This window comes from Prunus mume, linkage group LG6 (genome assembly GCF_029339155.1).
Source record: "Prunus mume cultivar Tortuosa linkage group LG6, ASM2933915v1, whole genome shotgun sequence".
In the NCBI taxonomy this organism is placed as follows: Eukaryota; Viridiplantae; Streptophyta; class Magnoliopsida; order Rosales; family Rosaceae; genus Prunus; species Prunus mume.
Window position 1 is genome coordinate 21,114,552 of NC_142703.1, and position 23,030 is coordinate 21,137,581.

The 23,030-nt window shown below is 38.5% G+C and overlaps 3 protein-coding genes and 1 long non-coding RNA gene across 5 annotated transcripts; 1 reads left to right on the plus strand and 3 right to left on the minus strand.

Moving 5' to 3' along the window:
- The first annotated feature begins 7,151 nt into the window (after window positions 1-7,151).
- LOC148916410 (uncharacterized) lies at window positions 7,152-8,512 on the plus strand. The gene is made up of 3 exons (XM_089054879.1): window positions 7,152-7,265; window positions 7,717-8,123; window positions 8,219-8,512. The coding sequence occupies exons 1-3, from the start codon at window positions 7,263-7,265 to the stop codon at window positions 8,361-8,363; spliced, it is 555 nt and encodes a 184-aa protein (XP_088911005.1). The 5' UTR covers window positions 7,152-7,262; the 3' UTR covers window positions 8,364-8,512.
- Window positions 8,513-16,594: 8,082 nt separating this feature from the next.
- LOC148916411 (uncharacterized) lies at window positions 16,595-17,554 on the minus strand. Of its 2 annotated transcripts, XR_016128061.1 has the most exons (3): window positions 17,152-17,554; window positions 16,925-17,068; window positions 16,595-16,636 (listed from the first exon to the last, which is right to left on the minus strand). XR_016128061.1 is itself a non-coding variant. In XM_089054899.1 (2 exons), exons 1-2 carry the CDS (start codon window positions 17,460-17,462, stop codon window positions 16,975-16,977), a joined length of 405 nt encoding a protein of 134 aa, XP_088911025.1. In that variant the 5' UTR covers window positions 17,463-17,554; the 3' UTR covers window positions 16,817-16,974. The 2 variants fall into 2 exon arrangements, 1 of the variants encoding a protein (XP_088911025.1); XM_089054899.1 differs by lacking the exon at window positions 16,595-16,636 and having other exon boundaries at window positions 16,817-17,068.
- Window positions 17,555-18,779: 1,225 nt separating this feature from the next.
- LOC148916412 (uncharacterized) lies at window positions 18,780-20,228 on the minus strand. The gene is made up of 3 exons (XR_016128205.1): window positions 20,092-20,228; window positions 19,840-20,007; window positions 18,780-19,324 (listed from the first exon to the last, which is right to left on the minus strand). It is a non-coding gene; the product is annotated as an uncharacterized LOC148916412 (long non-coding RNA).
- A 515-nt stretch (window positions 20,229-20,743) lies between these two features.
- Window positions 20,744-23,023, minus strand: LOC103326865 (alpha/beta-Hydrolases superfamily protein). Its single transcript, XM_008229117.2, has one exon. The coding sequence runs from the start codon at window positions 22,889-22,891 to the stop codon at window positions 21,338-21,340; it is 1,554 nt and encodes a 517-aa protein (XP_008227339.1). The 5' UTR covers window positions 22,892-23,023; the 3' UTR covers window positions 20,744-21,337.
- Between the last annotated feature and the right edge of the window lie 7 nt (window positions 23,024-23,030).

Here is a 23,030-nt window from a genome sequence, read left to right on the forward strand (position 1 = left end):
CTGGGCGTGCCAAATTGTTCACCCGCTTTGTGATCACTAATGTGGTGGAAGGGCAAAGTTCCCCACGCCTTGAAAACCATTGACTGGTCAACAAGTCAGCTTTCTTTGGTGTATGAGCGTGTCACTGCTAGAAATGAAGATTCTAGCAGACTTATTCTAGAATAGATAACTTGCGCCCCAAGTTACTGATTTCCATAAACAAGCGATTATGAATTTTGGTGAGGAATATTTCCCAAGTAAGTTCTTTTCTTGCTTCAGATCGGTGAGGACTTTAACAACTTATCTCAAGATAAAGAGGTTGTTCTCGCCGTAATGGTTGATGGAATTTAAGTCGTCCTTAGGCGAATCGCCTTTTACAAAACTATAAATAGAAATATCCAAGCTAGAAAGATGAAAGGACAGCTAGAACTCCATTTCGCTGGATAGGAGGTTCGATTTGGGCCGGATTGCAAATATCCGGGCCGGATCTATTAACAACTTCACCGCTAAGCTTTAGTAGATCGATACCAAGGTTAATTTTGGCGAGCTTTAATACACTTCAAGCTTTTGTGAGGCTTCGAGTGGGCGAATCGGCTTCTTCATCTGTAAGGCGTATGGTCGTTTCGAGGACTTGATGGGCTAGAGACGCACTGTAAAATTTATTGAGGTTTTCATGTTTGGGAAAAGCTCAAGCTCTACTTGTCTTGGTTTTTTGCTGAACCAAATTTGTAACGAGAGAAATCTCGTTTTGAATGACTTATTTTCTAAGTCCGAACCTTGGGAATTCTGATCTAAAGCTGGTTTTCACTTGGAATTCAAGTGAGCTTTTGGTTGATTTTGAGTTGTTTGTTTGATTGATGACTTGAGTGTTGGATTGATTGTCCTCTGCCTTGTTCACTCCTTCTTGTATTTATAAGAAATGTTATCTGGAGTGGGGTAGTAATTCTTTTTAATAATAGGCGGCAAATTTTTCAAAAGATACAAGAAATACAATAATTCAATCCTGGCACTCAACTGTCAATTCTTAAGATCACTTCCCTGTTTCTTTTGAAAGAAAACCCAATATTTTTCCTTAATTCTAGCTGCCCCCTGTGAGAGTTTATAGACTGTGATGGCTAGTTTTGATTTCTTTGAACAAAATCCCTGCTTTCCTGCCTATCTCAAGTTTATAGTCTTCTTATCTCTCGGGAGAATCACTTATAGAAGAAATATCTCTGAAATATATTAATATGTAAGGGGATTTGATCTTTCTGAATTTTAGAGATGTCCCTTCCTAGTTTTTGCCAGCTACATGACCTTTCCTTTTATCAACTCTGTGGCAGTTGATTTATTTGACTTTTCAAAGTCTGAGAAAAGAACTTCACGTGGGGTTCTTCTAAAAGTATCTCTTTCCAGAATTTTGTTTCTCCTTTTTGAGAGATGGTAATGATCTAGGCCCAGCCCGATTTCTTCTCTCTTTGATTTGTCTAGAATGAATTTTGCCCCTCTTTTGTGTATTTTTACATTTCTGCCATCCTTTTGAAAAAACGTGGGCTGGGTTCTTTTCCTGCTTTGATTTTTGAAACCTGTGTCCTTTGCTCTACGGGCTTTCTGAGAAGTGGGCCTGTGTGTTTTTGCTTTTGGCCCAAACACATACATACTTCAGACTTAGAGAAAACTTGGAAGATGTAAAGTTATAGTGAATATCTTTGAATATTGTAAATAAATATTCAAGTAAAAAGAAATTTTTACAGCAAAATTTAATGGTTTATACATGCACCGATCCAAGATATAAAGATTTAATGGTGTGATAGAAGGGGATGCCAGGGGTGTGATTCAAGCAGTCTTTCATCTTGTTTTTGCCAGGGGAAAGATCTTCCCACCAATCTCTCTCTCTCTCTCTCTCTATCTGCCCCCAAACTTCTTTGCCAACACAACCCAACACCCAACCTTCTTCGCTGCAGCAAGTGGTTGGGGAGAGGTGGGAGGAGGGTGGAGAAAGAGAGGGGGGAGGGGTTGCTGGAATTTTTTTTTAAAACTATAGCATAAAAAATTTTATTTTTTAATATTTAATATTTTATTTGAATTTCGACCAAAAAAATATTTTATTTGAATTTTAAAACTTTTAAATGCTAAAATTACTAAAAAGCCCTTGCCAAATCATCAAGTTAACAGTCTTAGGGACTAAATTAAAGGAATGGGGGAACGGGGGACGCGGAATTAAAACGCAAGGTGCATAATGACCCAATTTGAATTGTAGGGGGTGAAGTGAGATTTTCGATAAAGCACAGGGGGCACATCGATAATTTAGCCCTTATTAAATGATGCAAGGGAAAAATCGTGGAAATTGAGGCGTCGTTTCGCAATTTCTATTGAGCATGAATTCATTTTTCACTGTAATTTCTGTCATTTACAAAATTTGACATACATAAATCAAAACATTGAAACCATCAATTGCGAGAAATTTAAACGATGGAGATTTAAATTCCATAATTTAAGAATTCTATGTAATTTTTAATTGTTTCATCCAAACAAAGGGTTATATTATAATAATAAAATTTTAAAATTGTAACAGTAAAGTAAAACTAGAGAAACAAATAATAGGTGTTGAGCAATTTGGCAAGTGTACGAATCACACAAGTAGTTTAGAATTAAGTAAATTATCATTCCCAAGAAGAGTGATTTAATTTACTAAGTATCGATTGTGATTAACCCCAAACTTTATTGGAACGATTGAATGATGAGATTTGATTGAATAATTAACTAAAAAATAATAATAAAAGCAAGTTAATCGTGGACTTGGCAACTTAATCGTGGACTTATTAAATGACGTGGAGGAAAATCATGGAAAGTGGGGATTGAGATTCTCATTTAATTTCTTCCAAAAATACGTCATGTCACAATTTCTATTGAGCATGAATATGCTTTTCACTATAATTTATGTCATTTATAAAATTCAACATACGTAAATCAAAACATTGAAACTATTAATTTCTAGACATTTAAATGATGGAGATTTAAATTCCATCATTTAAGAATTCTATACAATTTTCAATTACTTCATCCAAACGGAAGGTTATATTATAATAATAAATTAGGGTAAGAAGGGAAACAAATAATAGGCAAATAAAAGTAAAATAAATTATGAGTAAGAAAGCACTACGCATGGCAAAGTCGTTGTCCTAAAATCTTTGTAGCCTCCCTACGTGCTGGTACTGATGGTCTAATATGACCCCCAATACACAGGCTCAAGGTCCTCTAAGCACGTTTACATAACCGTTGTCCAAAAATAATAATTGAAAGTAGATAAAAAGTATGAAACTAGGAGAAGAAAGAATCAGGTTGTGGTGCGCGGTGACTATAATGAGGGGTAAGTTATAAGGGGTTCACTTTATAGTCATTGGATCAATCCAAGGGCTGGGGAGAATTGGGATAAAGTTGTGCAATTGGGTAGGTGAGGAACCCAAACCCGAATTTAATATCCAGCAATGAAGTTGGTCCCAACAAAAAAAAAAGAGAGGCAAGTTCGAAGTTTGAACAGAAAAAACCCATTGATCTCAAACTCATAGCTGAGAGAAACCGCTAAGCTCTGAGAAACGGTTGAAGGCAACGGGCAACGACGGTTGAACGCAACTCCACTATCTAAACCGTGAAAAAGTATTTATTTTGAGTGGAAGGAGCAAAGGCGTGGATTCTGAAACAGTAAAAAGACGAAGCAGTGGAAGGGGAAGGAGAGAAGCCGTATTCGTTGGAAGTGATAGGTTCCATTTGTGGAGCAAAGCCGCACAAAGACCCAACACAGACACCTTGCGATTGTTCAATAACCAGCATTTGGTGAGTAATTTATGGAATTTGAGTTTAGGGTTAGAGTAACCGTTTTCCCCAATTTGTACCATGAATGTTGTTAGATTTGGCATCTCTTCTTTGTGCTTCACTTGCATGTTAATTTTTGCTTGGGTATATGTTAAAAAACGAATGAATATAAAGTCAATAATAATATGAATAAGGTAATGGTGTTGAATTGGAGGAGGCCCTCAAAACCTTCCACATTTGAAGCAAAGTGCAGAGTGTGATTATCTCTCTGGAGCTAGAATATATATAATTTTTGAAATAAATATTATTTCCGTTGTTACTAAATTTGCCTGTTAAAAATGAGAACAGATAATAATAAACTCATGAATAAAAGTGCAAAGCATTTGAAAAAAGGTTGATCTATGACGATTATGGCTGACTGAAGAAAAAGCTAGAAAGAAAGAAGGATGTGGCAATGGCTTAGCGAGCAGATAGCAGAGCAGATGCTTTGCTTTGCTTCCTTCCACCATCTTTCTCATTTATTTATTTATTTATTTTGTGTTGTGTATGAAATGACAATAATTGTCATGTGTGTGAAGTGCAGAACTTGCCTAGATTGCACTCACACTCACTCATGCATCAACCATTGATTGGAGTTTGGATCCATAAATAAAACACATGCTAGTGCTTGTAATTCACAGAATCATTGCATTAACAGGTATTTGCACAAAATATGTCATATTGCTTTGATGATGTTAAAGCCTGTGATCAGTAATCCCTATGCGCATGTACTTTGTAAAATTTGTAATGTGCTGGTTGACTAGTTGTGTAAATACCAATGTGATTGTGCAAATACGTGGTAGTATATGTGTTCACGTTATTTCATCTTGTATTTCAGGAAATGGGATCCAACGTTGAGCTGGTATGGCCAGAGTCAGAGGCATATTCCTCACGGGTGAACAATTGCTCACATGCAAATTCATCCCTAAGCTGTAATTCGAGCGAAGTTGAGTGCCGAACAATTAGAACAATTCAAGACATCATGCTTTGGCCATCTTCTGAATATAGATAAGATTCAGTTTAGCGGCAGATTGTGCATGGGGTTGTGTTATGAGTAGCAGGGTGTGAAAGACTTGGATGGACTGAGTTTCTTAATAGGGTGCGACGTTGCTCAGTTCACTCGTCCAGATTTCTGTTTGATCTCGTGGCTTCGCTTTGGGGAAGTTCTGAAGTTTCCAAAGGGAGAAAGTGATGAAATTAGACTTCAGAAAAGATATTTTATAGACGAAGGAATTACATGTAATGCTTTAGAAGAAGCATTTGTGAGGTGCACAGAGGAAGATGACGTCTACAAGCTAGCTCTTGTTTACTTTGCTGAGTTAGTGGTTTTGGGAAGGGACAAACATTTGAACATCAATCTAAATTACCTGACCCTTGTAGAGGACTTGGATGCGTTCAACAGGTTTCCATGGGGTTCGGTGTCGTTTGACAAAACCCAAGACAGTCTGTTTTCTGCACCAACAAAGTATGTGAAAAGCTTTGAAAATGAAGAGGGAAGAGGGAAGGGGAAATGTAAGGTAACCGGAACAAGCCGGAGAAATGAGAAGGGCAAGAAGGATAACCATGGTGAAGTGCAAAGGGGTGGCTGGAGTTTTAAAGGTTTCACGTATGCTTTCCAGGTACATGGTAATAATGTTCATGTCGTTATGTTTTGTTGACTTTAAAACTTAAATAATAACTTGTGTCCTGTGAATTGTGTAGATTTGGGTATATGAATTAATTCCTAGAATGGTGGACCTGAATTACTGCAAGGTTGTTGATCCGACAGCTCTCCCGCGTATTTTGCGATGGAGAACTACTACGTCTGTTCCCGAGATGAGAAAGTTGAACAATTATTTTTTCCAGAGCAAAGAGGTTTGGTTTGCAGCCCTTGGAACTATTTATAAGATTCAATGAAATTATGAAGTAGAATGATTGCATATGACTCTTGTCTGTTTTCAAACGATACGATTCGATTCTGGCGCTATGTCCAAGTGAAGAGGAAATGAGACAACCATATTGGAGTTGGCCATGTGGTCGCCTGCTGTTGTCTCGGCAGAGTCAATTCCTTCTTCATGTGCTGACCTTGATGAGTTGAACAAGGCGGTAAGCTTGTTGAGGTCCGAGTTGTTTCAAGTAAAGCGGGAAAAGGACGTCCTTGAGTTAAAGGTCATACGGATGGAAAAAATTTGGGCCACTGTTTAGGTCCTCATTTTGAGCAGGAAGTGAGAAGGGACATAGCTTTACTGAAAGAGAGGACGAATCGTTGTGTCGTGTCACATCTATTTAAGGGATATGAGGAAGTGGATGGCATGCAATGGGATGAAGGGCCAAGTAATAGAAATGAAGGAGAGGAAAATGAAGAGGAGGACATTGAAGGGGGTGAAGGGCCAAATAACAGAAATGAGGGAGAGGACAAGGAAGAGGAGGGGATTGAAAGGGGTGAAGGGGCAAGTAAGACAAATGAGGGAGAGGAAAAGGAAGAGGAGGGGATTGAAGGGGGTGAAGTGCCAAGTAAGAGAAATGAGGGAGAGGAAAAGGAAGAGAAGGGGATTGAAGGAGGTGAAGTGCAAAGAAAACCAAGGGAGGTAGAGGAAGCTCAAAGGAAAAGAAGTGAGGGAGAGCAAGTGAAAATAAAAAGCAGACAAAGGAGAGGAAGCGCAAAGAAAGAGCATTGAGGGAGAGGAAGAACTGCAAAGAAAAAGCAGTGAGGGAGAGGATCCAAAAAAAAAAGAAGGAAGGGCAAGGAAGTGAAAAGACAGAGAAGTGAGGAAAAGGAAGTGCAAAGAAACCAATGTGAGGAAGAGGATGATGAAGTTATGTTGGTTGGCGATGACATTGGCGAGAGCACGGAGGGGACAAAGGTTGAGGTTACTGTCGGGGAAATGGATTTGGATCAACCTACAGCTGTGTTATCTCAGTTGAACGTTTGGTTGAATGATGAAGGTGAAGGTGTGGAACGAGGGGTCCAATTACGGAAGAGGAAGAGGATTATTCCTATGTGGAAGATCGTTGAAGCTAGTGAAGTGGTTAAAAAAAATTGGCAAAGACAACCGGACTTCGGACGTTAGACCCAATGAAGGCGATTCCGCATGATGATATGGTGAAATTGCTGAAACTTTGTTCGGAATGGCGCCATAACCCAAAGTAAGTCCTTTGTTTTTTGAGATAGAAGGCATGAGTGTATATATTTTTTAATTGTTGTGTTCTAAAACTTTTTTATATTCATAGTTTGGTGATGCAATTTGGCAACGTGGAAGCTGAGATTGAATTTTCGCTTCTCACAAAGCCGATTGGCTGAAAGGAGATGTAAGTTTAATTGATTATGCATTTGTTTGAATGTGCATAGATTATGAGATTGACAAGGAAAACATGTGCAGCACATTGATTTGGGCTTGTATCTCATCCGGAAGCGACAACAACAGTTGGAGGAAGTAGAAATATCGGATTGGACAACGACCGATGTATTTTTTATGGTATGTGATGCAGGATGCATAGGACCTAAATTGTTTAGTTTCCTAATTGATTTGTTAGTTTCCTATATTCTTTAGTTTTCCAAATCCTATTAGGATTTCTAAGTTTCCTATTTTATTAGGAATAGGATTTCTGTTTTACCTGGGGATTTTAATTCTATTCTCTCTAGGTTTTAGTTTGCTATAAATACCCCTATGTAGTTCTTTACAATTCAGATTTGAATATTGATTAAACATTCCTTTAAACTCTCTGATTTCTGCCTGCCTTCTACCTTTTCTTCCCTTCACTTTTCTTATCTGTTATGTCTTATTGCTCTAAGTGTTTAAACTAACACACCCAGGGCTGTGCTACATCAGTATGGCATAGGCCTTGACCAAGTGCAGTTAATAATTACAAATTATCCATACTTGCTTTGTGGAGTTGTTTAACCATTGATTGTTTTCTATTTCACAGAATCACATCCATACTTGCTTTGCGGATAATAAAAGGAAAAAAGAGCAAGTTGGGTGGAAAATTAGAACCAGTTTAGTGAACGTTGTAAATGGCAAGGTTCCGGCTTGTGGATTGGAATGGCAGAACACGTATAAGGTGTATGTACCTTGTATGTTGCAAAAATATAAGCATTGGGTGGCTCTAGAGATTGATCTGATTCAGTGTGAAATCAAAGTCTACGATTCAATGGTTTCACTCATTCCAGATCAGAGCTTAAAGGAAGAACTCGGCCCCCTGTCAATTACGATTCCAAATCTTCTGCACACCCTCGACTTTTATGAAGAAGGTGTTTACGCGAACGAGTGCACCCGAGATTGGTGGTGTCCATGGCCAATACATCGTGTGGATGTTCCACAACAGGCTAATCAGTGAGCACAACTTTTTATTTAATTTTATTACTTTAATTTGTCAATTATGTTAGAATGTCATTAGTTGAATTGATCGAGTTCTTGTTTTGCTTCAGAGGCGATTGTGGTATGTTCGTGTTGAAGTACATTGAGCTGTTGAGTGCTGAGATTTCCTTAGCTACTTGCACCTCGCAGAACATGCCATTTTTTCGGTTGAAGTTGGCTGCAGAAATTGCACGGGGAGATGCTTACATGCCATGATATCGGTTGAACTTGGTTTAGGCACATGATGATGAAATAGGTTTTGGGAATGTCAAATTTCAAAGTCATGTAAATACACAATAGAGACCCATGGGTCCTTTTCGAATTCCACCTCTGCTCCTGAATTCTTCTTCGCCTTTCTCAATCTTAGTGTATTTGTGTACAGAAATTTAGATTTAAGTTACTGGACAATAACAATTAGAACCAAAATAGTGGCAAATATTATAGCGGATGCATGCTTTCATTTTGATTAGTGTGATATTACGCTATGTTTATTCTCATATTGTGCGAAATGTATATGGAGCTGGTTGCAGAGCATAGAAAAATGAAGACTCAAATGGAGATCTTGAGGTTGGAGAGGAGAAAAGTAACTGGATCTGTAAATCTATTGCACGTGGGCAATCTAAATGGATAGGCAGATGCGTTTTTGAAGTTAGACACATGCCATTCCCATACATAGAATGTGCATATGGAGTGTAAAGTTTTTTTTGATGTAATGAAACAAACATCGGTGTAATATTGGCCTAACTCCTTGACGACATTTACCTAACCTCAACCAAACTGCATTGAATTGGGATTTGAAGACTGCATATGTGAATTTGGATTTGAAGAATGCATATTCACATAGGGACTGATGGCTTTTTAAGTGTATTACATCATTGCAAAGTGATATGTCATCATTTATCCAAGCCACCATTCCAAATATCAGATCCCAATCTTTAAGCCGTTCAACATGCCTTGACTTAATCGCAATGGGTTGCATCTTAATAAGGTAATTCTGTAAGGGGAATAGGCTGCTATGGCCTCGCCTCCAATATTTTATTCAACCATGCCCTCCTTATAGAAACACATGAAAAAATGTCCCCAGGTGCAATGCTCTAAAAACTCCCTATTGGTTCCGCACCGCCTCGGGTTTGAATCCCTCTCTCCTTTATAATCGGTTAATAAATTGGTTGATTTTCTTTATTTTATTGGTTTTGGGCAGCTGAGTAACATAACAGAATGTATATTGGTGCGTCTATATTGCATGTCCATGTTGGGTCTATATTGCTTGTCTATTGCGTGTATATCTTTACATTTATTGTGTCCGTATTGGCCCTGTATTGTCATTTTATCGCCTTCGTATGACTTTATTTTTGTAAAGTATGTTGAAATATAATCTCGCCTGATTTCTCGATTCTACTGATTTCTCGATTCTGCTGATTTCTCCGTTCATCACTCGATTTCTTAGAGCAGAAGTAATTTTATATTTTCTGTTCTGTCTAGTTTAAATGATGTAATGAGAACCATTAGATCATAGTCTAGGTGGATTCTCTAGCTTAGATTTGGTCTGACACGTGTAAGCACCTAATAGGGTGACAGTTGTAATTCTATTAGAAGAGAATCACATTTCTCTCTCTGTCACACACTATGTAAGCTGCAGATTGTAAGAATTCAATAGAACAGTGCCTTCCTCATTTTCTCTTCAAGCTCTCTAGCTAAATTCTCCAGAAAATACTTCTCTTCCTAATCTGAAAATACATATACTAACGGCGAATTCTAACAAAGTAAGTCTAGGAAAGTTTTTACTGGGTTTCTGACAAGTAAATGCTTTTGTTTCAAACAATAATTTAAACTCAATGCTAATCCACCTATTTCAATAACAAAAATTACAAATTGGGTTTGAAAAGTCATTGGTGGTGCGTGCAACATGTGTTTTTGGGGAGAACTTTTACAATCCTTGAAACCGTGCACTTAATTGGTCATTAAAAGAACAAATAATATGACAATTGATACAACTAATAAAACTAATACCAAGTCCTTAATGGACTTCAGCATATTAAGCACTGTAGCATCATACGTGTCGACTTGCTGATCCGCTGGAGGTTACATCAACCCATTCGAATCCATTGCAACTGGTGGCTCCCTAATTGCAGGCATCATATATGCAAAATAATTCTGTCAGAGTTAGACCTAGGATTTTTTTTTCACCCACATACATATTCTGGAAATGAGAACTTACATAGGAGGTTAGACACTTCCAAAATGGCTTCCCTCGATTTTTATCTGATTTTGAAACCCGAAGCACCATTGCAGCTCCACAATACTCGACACCTCTTTGTTTGAGCGGGAGATGAAGACGAAGACATGTTGAATCTTATCACTTGTACCTCTTCTCACTCAGATCTTCTCACTAAAACCTCTTCGGACTCATACCTTCTCAGTTATACCCCTTCACTCATAAGTCATAACCCTAAACTTCTCACTCAGCTCTCTCTCATCTCTGCCCAAATCGAATTATATCCTTCTTTTCTGTGTGTGGGTGGGTTGGTCACGATCTGACACTGTACCGTCAGAATTGTGACACATTTTACTCCGATAAGTTTATATACTATTTCACTACCAATTAATCTTACAATTGAGGGGACACTGCTTTAAATATATTATTTTCTTTATATTTCATTAAGGCAACTAGTTGGATAAGAATCCGTCATTTAATAGGGGTAGTGTGGTGTGGGAAAATGAAAAAGTATCTGATGGGACCTTCTGTCACTAGTCAGTAATCCATCACATTTGTATCAATGAATTTAATGGCGGGAAAAGCCTAACAATGGCTATGGAAATAGGTTAGTAATTGACTTTTGGACGGTCTGACTCCCTTTGCATTTTGATGACGTTTTCCCTTCGCCTGTCTTATGTTTTGGGTGTTGAGTTCAGTTTCTTTAAAAAGGGTCAACTTGGTAAAACCCCAAGGAAACACCTTTTCAGAACAGTGCAACCAGAGGCTAAAACAAACCCAAAACCCCGTATATTCTCATTTCTCCCCTCTTGCAGTCCTCAAATCGTTCCATTCCAAAAATATTTCAATGAATTCCAAACATTACACTACAGTCGGAGGAAAGAGAAGGAAGCATCTCCATCTGGATGTGCCTCAAGCCTTCATCCCGGAATTAGCTTGGTTTAAAGTGATGTTATACGTGGCAACCAACTCCTCGGAAGATCTCTTTCGTATGGCATGTGTGTGCCCATTGTTCAATACGTTGGCAAACACTCCACAAGTGTGGAACACAATTTCAATGGAAAAGTACCAAGACCATCCTAACTGGTACTATGCCGCAACGCAAGTCCGGCATTTCGTGGACCAATGCAGGGCTTGCGAGAACCCAGGCGATATTTAGAGAAGCGTTAGACATGTTTTTCGAGCAGGGTAATGTGGAAGCATTGTCGGGATGCGCGTTGCAGCCACGGCAGGCCATATGGAAGCGTCATATATAGTTGGACTACTTGGCATGTCCGGAATTGGTATGCATTAGAATTCTTGTGTTCTTTGAATCAACGTAACAACATTGATATGAAAGGAACCAGGGATGCTTTGAGACGACGATTAAGCGGAATTTTCTCTGTTGGAAGACATATCGTAGATATGTTTCACTATCGGAAGATTAAGTTCAATCAGTGCAGCGCTTGTAACAACAACGACTGGTGTTTTGTTATTCCAGGCTGGCCTAGTGAAGAAAAGATCAATCCTGCCTTCTGGACTTGTTGCAATCGATGCAAATGGCACCGTGAGAGTGTTTTTTGGTTCAAGGTGATGCGTGTCTATGTTGTGCCAGGGAATCCATACCCTTATAATTAGTTGGAGTATGTTTCTACGGTTTTTATGCGTGTCTATGTTCTACAAATGTTGTTTTCTATTTCATGTTTTAATCTATTTTGTCTGGTGTTTGTGCTGTCCTAGCCCGTTTTATATATAAATGTATAATATTTGCTATATAGTGGAATTATTACTGACATAATTGACGGCTAAGAATGACATTTTACTGACACAGATATTTTGCACAACTGCAATATTAATATTTGGTAAACGAAAACGCATGCATGAAGTGAGTATGTGTCTTTTCACCGGTTATTGGGAATGACATTTTCCCACTTAGCATATCCCAAATGATTGGGTTACACGTTTCTTAAGCAAAACTTGAACAGTGAAAGACTTTGAATAATTATTTCCTGATGTTGTAGAATGGATGGCTTGTATATTTCCATTTTATGTTTGAAAACATCCCTTAAACCTAATAAAGGAAAAACATTAACAAATTGAAGAAGAGAGAAACTGATTAGCACCAGAAATGGTCTATTCACACGGAAAATAAAAATAAAAATAAAAATTTGGAGTAAATATAATTAACAAATGTACAAGCTAACAAGTAATATAACAATAATAATAAAAATAATTTTGGATAAATAATAATAAAATACTAATGTAGCGTAACCATGAAACAGGGAATTCAGGAGGAAGATGAAGTCTCAATGAGGTCGTAGCAATTTTCGGAACATTATTGTGATTTTTGTGTATTTAGTTATGAATTTTCTAAGAAAAAGTCATAAAATAATAATTTAGGGTAAAAGGTAAGGATGTGGCCATGTTGACTGACGCACACTTGTCAAGGGGTGAAAGGTGAGGGGCTGAGATCGCGCCAGGTGTCCATTTGGCAATTATTTTGGCTTTTTTAGTGCAAAAATCTTTGAAAAAATGCAATAAATAGTAGAAAAATCCTAAAAATGCCGAAAAATACTCCGGCCTCCGTGTCACGTTATAAAACGAGGGGAACCCATAGATCATCCATTTCGCAATTAAAAATTCAAAAATGATTGACATAACTCACTTTCCTCTTAACCCTAACTATATATGTTGTTCACTTTAACTTCAATAACCTACTTCAACAAGCATCTCCCGTTAATGTTCGGAATTGTTTTTTAAAATGCGTAACCACTAATCGGGGAATTCAGCAAGGGAGATGGAGTGTCAATGAGGTCGTAGCAATTTTCGGATCATTATTCTGATTTTTATGTATTTAGTTATGAATTTTGTAAGAAAAAGTCATAAAATAATAATTTAGGGTAAAAAGTAAGGATGTGGCCATGTTGACTGACGCACACTTGTCAAGGGGTGAAAGGTGAGGGGCTGAGATCGCGCCAGGTGTCCATTTGGCAATTATTTTGGCTTTTTTAGTGCAAAAATCTTTGAAAAAATGCAATAAATAGTAGAAAAATCCTAAAAATGCCCCGAAAAATACTCCGGCCTCCGTGTCACGTTATAAAACGAGGGGAACCCATAGATCATCCATTTCGCAATTAAAAATTCAAAAATGATTTACATAACTCACTTTCCTCTTAACCCTAACTATATATGTTGTTCACTTTAACAAGTATATTTCCTTAATATTCGTTATATAATTTGTACTAATACAAGAATTAGTTTCCTTTCATATATAAGGATGTAAAATTATCTGTTTTGGTTATAATAATGTACATATATAATAAATGCACCACTACTTCGAAGCCATAATTGGAACTGCGCATGCGCCTAGAGCTTTGAGGACGTCAGAGATAGTCAATAAGTTGTCCATATGCACCTGCACCTAGAGTTTTCAACACGTCGGCGGTATTCAATAAGTTGTCCTTCTGACGCCGCATTGGGAATCAGTAATATATTTTCTATCATGTCCAATCGCATAAACATATAATATAAAGAAATAAAGCAATAGTAGGAGATGAACCAGTACAAAAAACAATATATAACTGGTACAAAATAATGCCATAACTTGTCACAAAACCAGTCACACATGCTTTTCCATAAACCTTACCCTAACATATAATACATAAAGGCAACATTGCATATGATGCAACCATGTCCAAATCTGATACGTGATCACAAAAAAATGGACATGGCAGCAACATATGACTGAAGTAGATGCGCACTTTGCATCGTGTTATCGTAATTAAAGACATGAAAATATGAAGGTTGAAATATTCTATAGTAGTAAGCATCAAAATAGGTTTGAAGCAGAGCTTAACGAAAATTCCAGTTCCTCTGATTTGCCTCTACTCAAACACGATAACCAAAATGGTTACTTCCCTTGCTGAGTATATTTGTTAACGTCGGAAACGGTAATAGATGACCAATCAAACCCGGGTACGACGAGTTTTGCATAGGACCGGAAGTAGTCGAATCCAGCTTGCATCACACGCTTCTTTGACTCCTTTGCATTAGATGAGTTCTTGTATTTTTGAACAGCTACACCCGAAGTCGTTTGTGTCTACGCTTCATGCGCTGCAACTTCGCCCTATCCAGATTGGCCTGCCTTTTGTCATATTCAATTTGGCCTTCAACAAATTCCAAACGTACTTGCCCTTTGGATTTCATCACCAAGTTGAAGATGCCTCTCCTTCCAGAAAGCAAGAACTCTTTCAGACTCAAAACTTCCAACAAAATGGTCATTCTGTCTAGGAAAGTGACATTGCTTGTCTGGTGACTCACTTGCGTTTCGAAGGCGGTCTTTGTTTGGAGGGGTGTTTATTACGCTCACATCAAACTTGGTTAGTAAATCCATTCAATGGGGGGAGAGAGTTTCTGTGGAGGAGAGAGTGTCCGTAGATGGAGACAGATTCGGTGGAGGAGTGAGTTTTTTGTGGAGGGAGAATTTTTATGAAGGGGGTGATAGTAATACCAATAAAAAAGGGTTCCCGCCAAAAAAAACATTTGGTTGACAATGTATAAATTAAAAAAGGTCTCATACAATCTAAGTTTAATCCTAACTAGTTTGTTTAGTTTGGTTGGGTTCACTAACTAGATGTCACTTCCATTGAGTTTCTTTCAACCACTAACAGTGGTGTAAGGAGAGTGTGAGGTTGACATGCTTGAAAAGCAAAACCTGACACCTCTTTTTTTAAAATTGAAATAAAGTAGATATGTTGACTACACGCAAGCTTTGGTATGTTGGTCTATAAAGCTATGTTCCATTTCTCAAACGAAATTGCATCTGCAATCCTCATCCTCCAAAACAAATAGGATTATTCAAGTATGTCAACCTCTTCAGGCGCCAACAACACAATCGAAGATGAAAAATTGGAGTCGCAGGTTCCGTTTCCACGTTGTACTCGCCGACCCCTTCCATTTTCAACATCATTTGGGAGTGAGGGGGACTCCGATGATCCATTAGAGGCAATAGATGCAGTCAGTACCAAGCTGGATTATAATTCCAGACTGATCAATTCATGGCACGAGAAATGTGTTGAAGACGAGGCCATTTTGGCTGATCTTAACATTAGAGTGAACAAAGCGTTCTCCCAAAAGAACAAGTACTTGAAGCTGAGTCATAAAAGGAAGCTGAAAGCTGAGGAGTTGGATGCAGTAATGAATGATGAAATTAAAGGTTGTTTGATGAACCATATGCGATGCAAAGAGCACCACAGTGAACTGGAGTTGGCATTCAACGAAGGATTCGAAAAATTCCGAGCATTCGCGGCAACTACTCATACAAGTTATAATTGGGACTATGTGTCCCCTGATGCTGTGAGAGAGATACTAGACGATGGTGGTGACATGAATGAGCATAAGCACGTCAAAGCTGCTCGGAAGAAGCCGACCGATACGACTAAGTGATTGCGGCTACAGCTGTTCTGTTGGTTGGGGGTGATCGTGGTATTGCACAAATTAGAACTATATTCCCTTAATGTCATTATCTAATATAAAATAATACAAATATCAGTTTCATTTGCTTCATATATAATTATTGGGACTATGTCTTGCAAGTCATCATGTGTTCCTTCTGTCTACCATTATATTTTGCAACTATGGAAATATTATTCAATAAGCAGTCAATATCACAGCACGTTGGTAATCAGTAAAGCCCCATTATCATGACACGTGAGTCATAAGTAAAATGCCATGTGCTATACATTGTGTAGTGAATGGTTTATGGTTTATGTATATATAATAAAATTCCAAATATTGCTGAATATGTATTTTGTCTAAATCACTGGGGAACATGAGTGACCATAAGCATGCGAGACCTGCTAAGAAGAAGCTGACCAATACGACCTAGTGATTGTGGCTACCGTTGTTCAGTTTATTGGGGAGATCGTGGTATTGCTAAGAGGGAGCACATAAAATGCTTTGCAATCAAATTTTCTTTTGTGTGTGGAATTATGAGTAGTTCAAATGTTAGTGTACCCTTTCATATTACCCAACCATTCGAAATGTGATTAGCTGCAATGTACTTTTTTACACGTTGCTTTCTAATCTTTCTGTTCCAACAAAGTGCTTCAAGTATCCTTCAGCTACGAATGTTTGCAAAATCGTGCACCTAATAACCAGTCCAGCTCAGATCTTAATCACCAGTAAAACACTAGAACATAACATTCACAAAAAGTGGGTGCTGCTACAAATGATGCGTCTTGAAATCATTACTGTAATGGAAACAATAGCTGGCTGCTGGAAATGCTGCATTAGCCTGTCATATAATCAATAAATCTCTATTCAAACATAATTCACCATAAACTACCCATTTTACAAGGTAAAAGTCATTGCTTCTTCACATAAATCAAAATTTGATGCTTTATCTAATGTCTATGAAAATTTCTAAATAGGGAGAAGACGTAAAATTAACATGTGTCCAAATTTCATGCAAGAATGAAACCAAGCAAATTTTCATTTCAATTATCAATGGACATAGTCAGAGCTCATCGGTGGACATGAACAAAAAAATAATAATAATAAAACTGCATCTAGAAAACTTCACCTGATCATTAGTCTTCATAATAACCGGGCTTCGTATAATAGAAACCTAAATCATTGAGTTGGTCCGTGCATCCTGTAAAATTCGTCAAATAATGGGTCACTAAGATCTATTGGAGTTGATTCATCATTGTTCGACGGTGATGTCCTGCATAAACATCAAACAGAAGCACATAAGAACTTTACCTATTCAAATTTTAGGTCTTATTATAAATAGTGTTAACATCTTACGGTGTGTTCAAATTTCTTGGGCATTGTCTTCTATCATGACCAATGTGTCCACACTCCCGACAGTGTCTAATCCCTCGCTTCATTGCCTTTTCCTTTGCTCCCGTTACTCGTTTCGACCCTCCATTGCACCTTACTCTCTTAGGGTCTTTCATATATTGTGTTTGAGAGCTGGACCCTCCAACTTCGTTATTACTTGGTCCATCCTTCAACAACTTCAACTTCACCTGCAAACTTTTTAGAGTCTCTGATAGCTCACATCCTTCTTCACACATTAATGCATCCTCAACCACATCTGAAGCAAGTCGGGACATTGTACTCCGCTTTATTAAAAGACCAGGATCTGCAGAGTCTTTAATTTCGTTGCCATTTGCATCTGACACCAATCCAAATTTCGCAGTTTTCTTCCACCTCTTTCAAAATGTATTTATCGGGCATATATTCAATCTGGTCCCTTCTGAACAATGCTAGGATGTGCTTGCAAATAATTCCAACAAATTCAAATCTTTTGCAGCTACACGATGCGTGGTCAGAATCTTTGACATATACGACTTCTGCCAACTCTTGTTTCCCAATTTTTCCTTTCGCTCACATTAAAGACAACTTTAGAAGCATCCTCTGTTTTCAGCTCTAGGAAACATGCTTGTACTTTGTATTAGTTCTTGCTCAAACTTTTGAAACATTGTCCTTGTGTACAAGGTAGCCATTTGTTTGTTCATTGGCATCGGTAGAATACATTGAGCCACTTCAAATGCATCTACGTGATCATCAACTAACTCTTTTGACGTTGATGAGAAAGTGCCCTCTCAAATCTTATTATGAAATCCATCAACGAATTTTTCCTTGATATGTATTGCTTGAAGAAACCATGAGAACATTCAGCTCTTTGGCTGCTTGACATTCCAGCGCAAAAAGTGTCGTAGGTGAAACCCAAGATTCCCTTAAATCAAACATTGAACTTAGCCATGGATGGTCAGTCAAACCAGCCTTTGTAACCACAATATTCCATTTTGCATCAAACTCATCCTTATTGTCAGTATCCCATATGGCTTTCTGGAATTCACCCCAATACTCCTTATAAGCAGAATGTGGTAACTTAACAGAGAACTTTGATGTGATGTGCCATATGCAAAGTCGATGAAATGTAGTCGGGAAGGCTATTGAAATCGCTCTGCTCATTGCCGCATCTTGATCTGTGATGATCGTTTTAGGTTCGCCACCTGGCATGGCTTTCTTAAACTCCTCAAACATCCAAATAAACGACTCGATCGTTTCCTTGCTCAAAAATGCGCATGCTATGACAATTGTTTGACCATGGTTATTAACTCCCAACATTTGTGCAAATGTCAAGTCGTATCTATTCGTGTTGAATGTGGTATCGAATACAACAACATCTCCATAAAACCCGTACGCCCGTCTAGAAGTTGCATCTGCCCAAAAACATCGACTAAACCTGTTATCGCCATCTCCCTCAATCTTGAAATAAAAAGCCTCATTTTTTTTCTGTTCAGCCATAAAATACTCGGTTACTAGTTCAACATCGTGGTTCCTCAACTTCCCATTCACACTACATTCAAGATTGTACATATCCTTTTTGATAAAACCGATTTTATCCATTCCTCCATTGCACCTCGAAAATACTTACCTTCTGATTAATGGGAATATTAACCGAACCCAACTGTTTTGTAAGTACTTTTGTAGAATCTGAAATACGACGGTGTGATCTCAGTAAATGCATTCTTCCTGAGGGTGTCATCTTATGATTGTGTCCCTCTGCAAAAAGAGAGATGGTATACTTCTTGCTCCCATGTGTCTTCACAACCACAATCTTAGCTTTGCAATTGCATCTACTTATTCCCCGCTGTCTTTTTCTCTCCCGAGTTTCATCATTCCGGTATACACCTTGTTTGCAACATACAAATTCTTTTCTCAGAATCTCTTTCTTATTTTTCCCCCAAAAGCTGGAATGAAGTCGAATACCAAAGCCAGCCAAGAATGCATATCTATTATAGAAATTATAAACGAGGTCAAGCGAGTCGAACTTCATCCCAACTGCTGGTGTTTCCTCATTTCTTACTTCAGGAATGTAAACCCTCCCATTAGCTGTTACAGAGTCATCACTCTCTGAGCCCCCAGACATTTTATCCACGTATATTATTGATCTACTTCTATATTACTGCATAGCAAATGTTAATTCATTAATCAATCATTACTGCATCACAACTTATCAATGCATTCCACTTACACAAAACATTGCCCAAATTGACACAATACACGCATAGCCTAGCTTGTTGGATTCTGATTACACAAAACACAAGCAAAATTTAATAATAGTTACGTCATCTCTTGTGAAATAATCTGGAAAAAATAACATTAGAACCAACATGTTCAACTAAGAACTCAAATGTAATTCAAACCAGCAATTACAGAACTTCACCCAATATCCTCTCCAAATGCTTACTTCTAATGCCATTAAGCCTAAGTTTAGGATCTTTTACCTACATTTCATAAATTTCCAATCCCCCTCCAAACAAAAATAATCAACTAAGTATATTGAATATTCATAAGGAAATGACGCATTATTGATAGCAGAGCAAATGACGCATTATTGATGCCACAAATGACAAATTTCTCACCCTCACAAAAAACAAATCAAACCCAACAAAATCAATCCAGCAAGAGTGAACTTACCTCTCAAAGTCAATCGGGAGTTCCGAACTCAGTCAGCTTCAAAGAATGTGGTGGACATTAGAGAGGATTCTTTCGTAGTGGAGACTCCATCTCTACCAAAATCCAGGAACAACTGCAGCAGCACGAAAAAGAGATATGCTACTTTGCTTTCATCTGGAATCTCTTCTGCTGAACGAAAAAGAGAAGGGTTTTCACTTCAATCATAGAATCAAAACAGGGCAATAGCTAGGTAAAAGCCATTAATCATCATACCGAGGATACCATAGATCGCAGGCCTCCCAAGGAGCTGATGACAATGGAGCGATTATAGAGTTTGGGAGCTTTGGATCTTTCTAATTGTGGATTTGCATTACATTAAAAAAGAGAGGATCGTGTTCTTGAGTTTTTCACAGAGAGGGAAAAATCTTCAGCTGAAGTTGGGTTTCCAAACGGGTCGATTTCAACCCGGTTCTACATGCACCATCTTTTAAAAACTCACCGTTGGATGAAATCCAACGGCTCTTACATACCCCTCAAAAAAACCCCTTATAACTTTCCACTCACTATAGAAGCACTCGTTGTGGTGTTCCAAATGCGAAAGAAGAGTGGCCTTTCAAGGCCTTCCAACACTTATAGACCCTGCTTGGTGGGCCGGATAGGATAAGAGTGGATTAGACTTCATATTTTAGATTGGACTGGTTGAGACTAGACTCGACTTTCCTATCCTATGTTTTGGGATGGGACATCATCTCATATATTAAAAAACTTATTTTATTTATTTATCAGATTTTGTTTTTTTGATCGACCAAAATTATTATTTTTCATTTTCTTTATTAAATAAAAATAATCGTATTTTAATAAAAAGAAATCAAACATTCAGAAAAAAATGGTGCAAATTCTGGATAGGAAACGAGATGTGAAGATCTTTAATAAAAAAGGAGAAACAAAGAATTTGTTTTTTCTTTTCAGATATCCAAGGAAATCAAACCCCCAGAAAAAAAACAAAACAAAACAAAACCAGAAAGCCAAATCAGAAGCCAACGCATTGGCTTTCTGTTCTATTGCCAGAAAAATTAAAACAAAACTTAAAAGTCAAAACGATAAATTTTTTAAAACCTTTTAAATGTCAAAAATCAAGAAAACAAGTCCTTCCATTTTTGACATAATAATGATTCCGAGCAAAGCACAAAATGAAAACGGGACCAAAGATACAGACTAAGCAGAGTGGATGTGATATGTGAGGATATCACGTCACATTATTTCAATGCTTTTGATGAAGCATGTTACACAAGTCTTCCCCTATAGGTCCCCATTGCACACCATCCACACTATTACAACATATTTTCTTCTTCAGTCTGTTGTATTTTTTGTCAAACATTTTTAACATGGACACCAAGAAAACAATTCCTTCATTTGGATGTAATAATGAGAATTATAGCTCAGCACCAAATGAAAACGAGACCAAGGATATAGATCACTAAGCACAATGGATGAGATATGTTAGTGGTTCAAGTCACAATCATGGTGCTTCCAATTGAGTGCTACACATATTGAGCACTTGCTGAAGGTGGTGGGCTGTATCTGGCGGGTGGGCCTCAACTTTGGGCCGCTCCGGCAGCACCCACCGCCCATCCTTACTCCTCACCATTCCCTTATTCTCGTCTTGCCGCCAGTGCGGAGGCACCCCATACTCCGCCCTCAAGAAATCGCAACTCTTGTTCACAAGTGCAATGTCCCTCTTGGTCACCAAGCAGAACTTCTGCCCCTTCCCGTGGTACCCATCCACCAAATGCAAATGGGCCTCCAGATTATGTGCGCACCCAAAATCATTAGTGGGCTTTAGAAATGGACTTTGATTGTGGTCCAGCTCAAGCTCCACTCCCACATGAGCATAACTCCAAGGAAATGCAATAGTGTCTTCTATGTACTTTTGAAACCTAAACTTCTCATTCGTAATGATTCCTGGCACCCTAGGCACTTTATCGTGCACATTAACCACTCTCAGCACCTTAACTCCAAGCTTGTCACATCTTTCCTTGAATCTCAGATTCCCAACTCGAGGACCTGAAAAGGAGTACACGGTGATCGGAATTTTTGTGCTCTCCAACTCATGATGACCTTCATGTACAATATTGAGTCCCATTTCTGCTATGTCATAAGCGCTCAAAATAGCTAAAGCAGCGCCAAGACTATGCCCTGTGATTGTAATGCTAATTTCTTCACCTTGGTATAGCTCACGAAGCCTCTTGACCTCCGCAAGAAGTTGCTCCCGGGCAGAAAATGAGCAAAACCTACATTCATCTTCCTTCTTGGTGTACAAGTCATAGAACCCGGATTCGATTTTGATGGACGGGTCGTTGCGAAACTGAGCTGGGTGGAGGATGTCTTTGAGGTCGTAAATCCATTCAAGATACGTGACTGTTCCTCGCCATGCAATCACAATGTCTCTTCTACCAAGCCTTTTGATCTGGTAGGGGTCCGTGGCCACAGCCACGAAACCCATCCAGTTTGCGTGGCGGCTCCACACGCTGCCGAGCTTTGATTTTTGGAAGAAATTGGGTAGGTTGATGTTTGAAGTCGCGTAGAGGTATCGGCTGATTTGGTAGCCACGGTCGGCCATGTCGAGGTTTTCGAAGAAACGAGCGCCTTGGTACTTGCATGTGCCGCAGTACTTGGAGTGAGGATCGAAGTCGAAGGAATCATAACATGCTTGAGCGAATTCTCCATAGCGGATGATTTCTTGCCGGAGATGGGAGTTGAGTGTTGGATCTAGAAGCCCTTCCCAGTTGTTAAGGCCTTGAATTTCCTTCCAGATTTCATGGAGTGGCCTATGGTCGTCTTCAAGGAAGACTAGGGTTTGTGGTTCAATGTTTTCGTGATCTAATTGTACTTTTAGGCTTAGGCTTGATGATGAGCATTTGGTGGTTGTTTCTGGCTTTGGTGAAGTATAGGGTTTACTTGGAAAGATGAGAATTTTGGTTTTGTTGAGGTTATGTCTTGGGGAGAGGCATTGAAGGAGAAGGGGTGGAGTAGCATTAATGGGTTTGTTGGGAGATAATAGAAGAGAAGCCATGAAAGAGTTTTCTATTCTCTTGCTTAAGGGGAGAGAGAGAGAGAGAGAGAGAGAGAGAGAGAGAGATGGAGAAGAATGGTGCAAGATATGAATTTGTTATTGTACAGATTGCGTGGTTGGCGTGAGGAGAAGTGTGAGA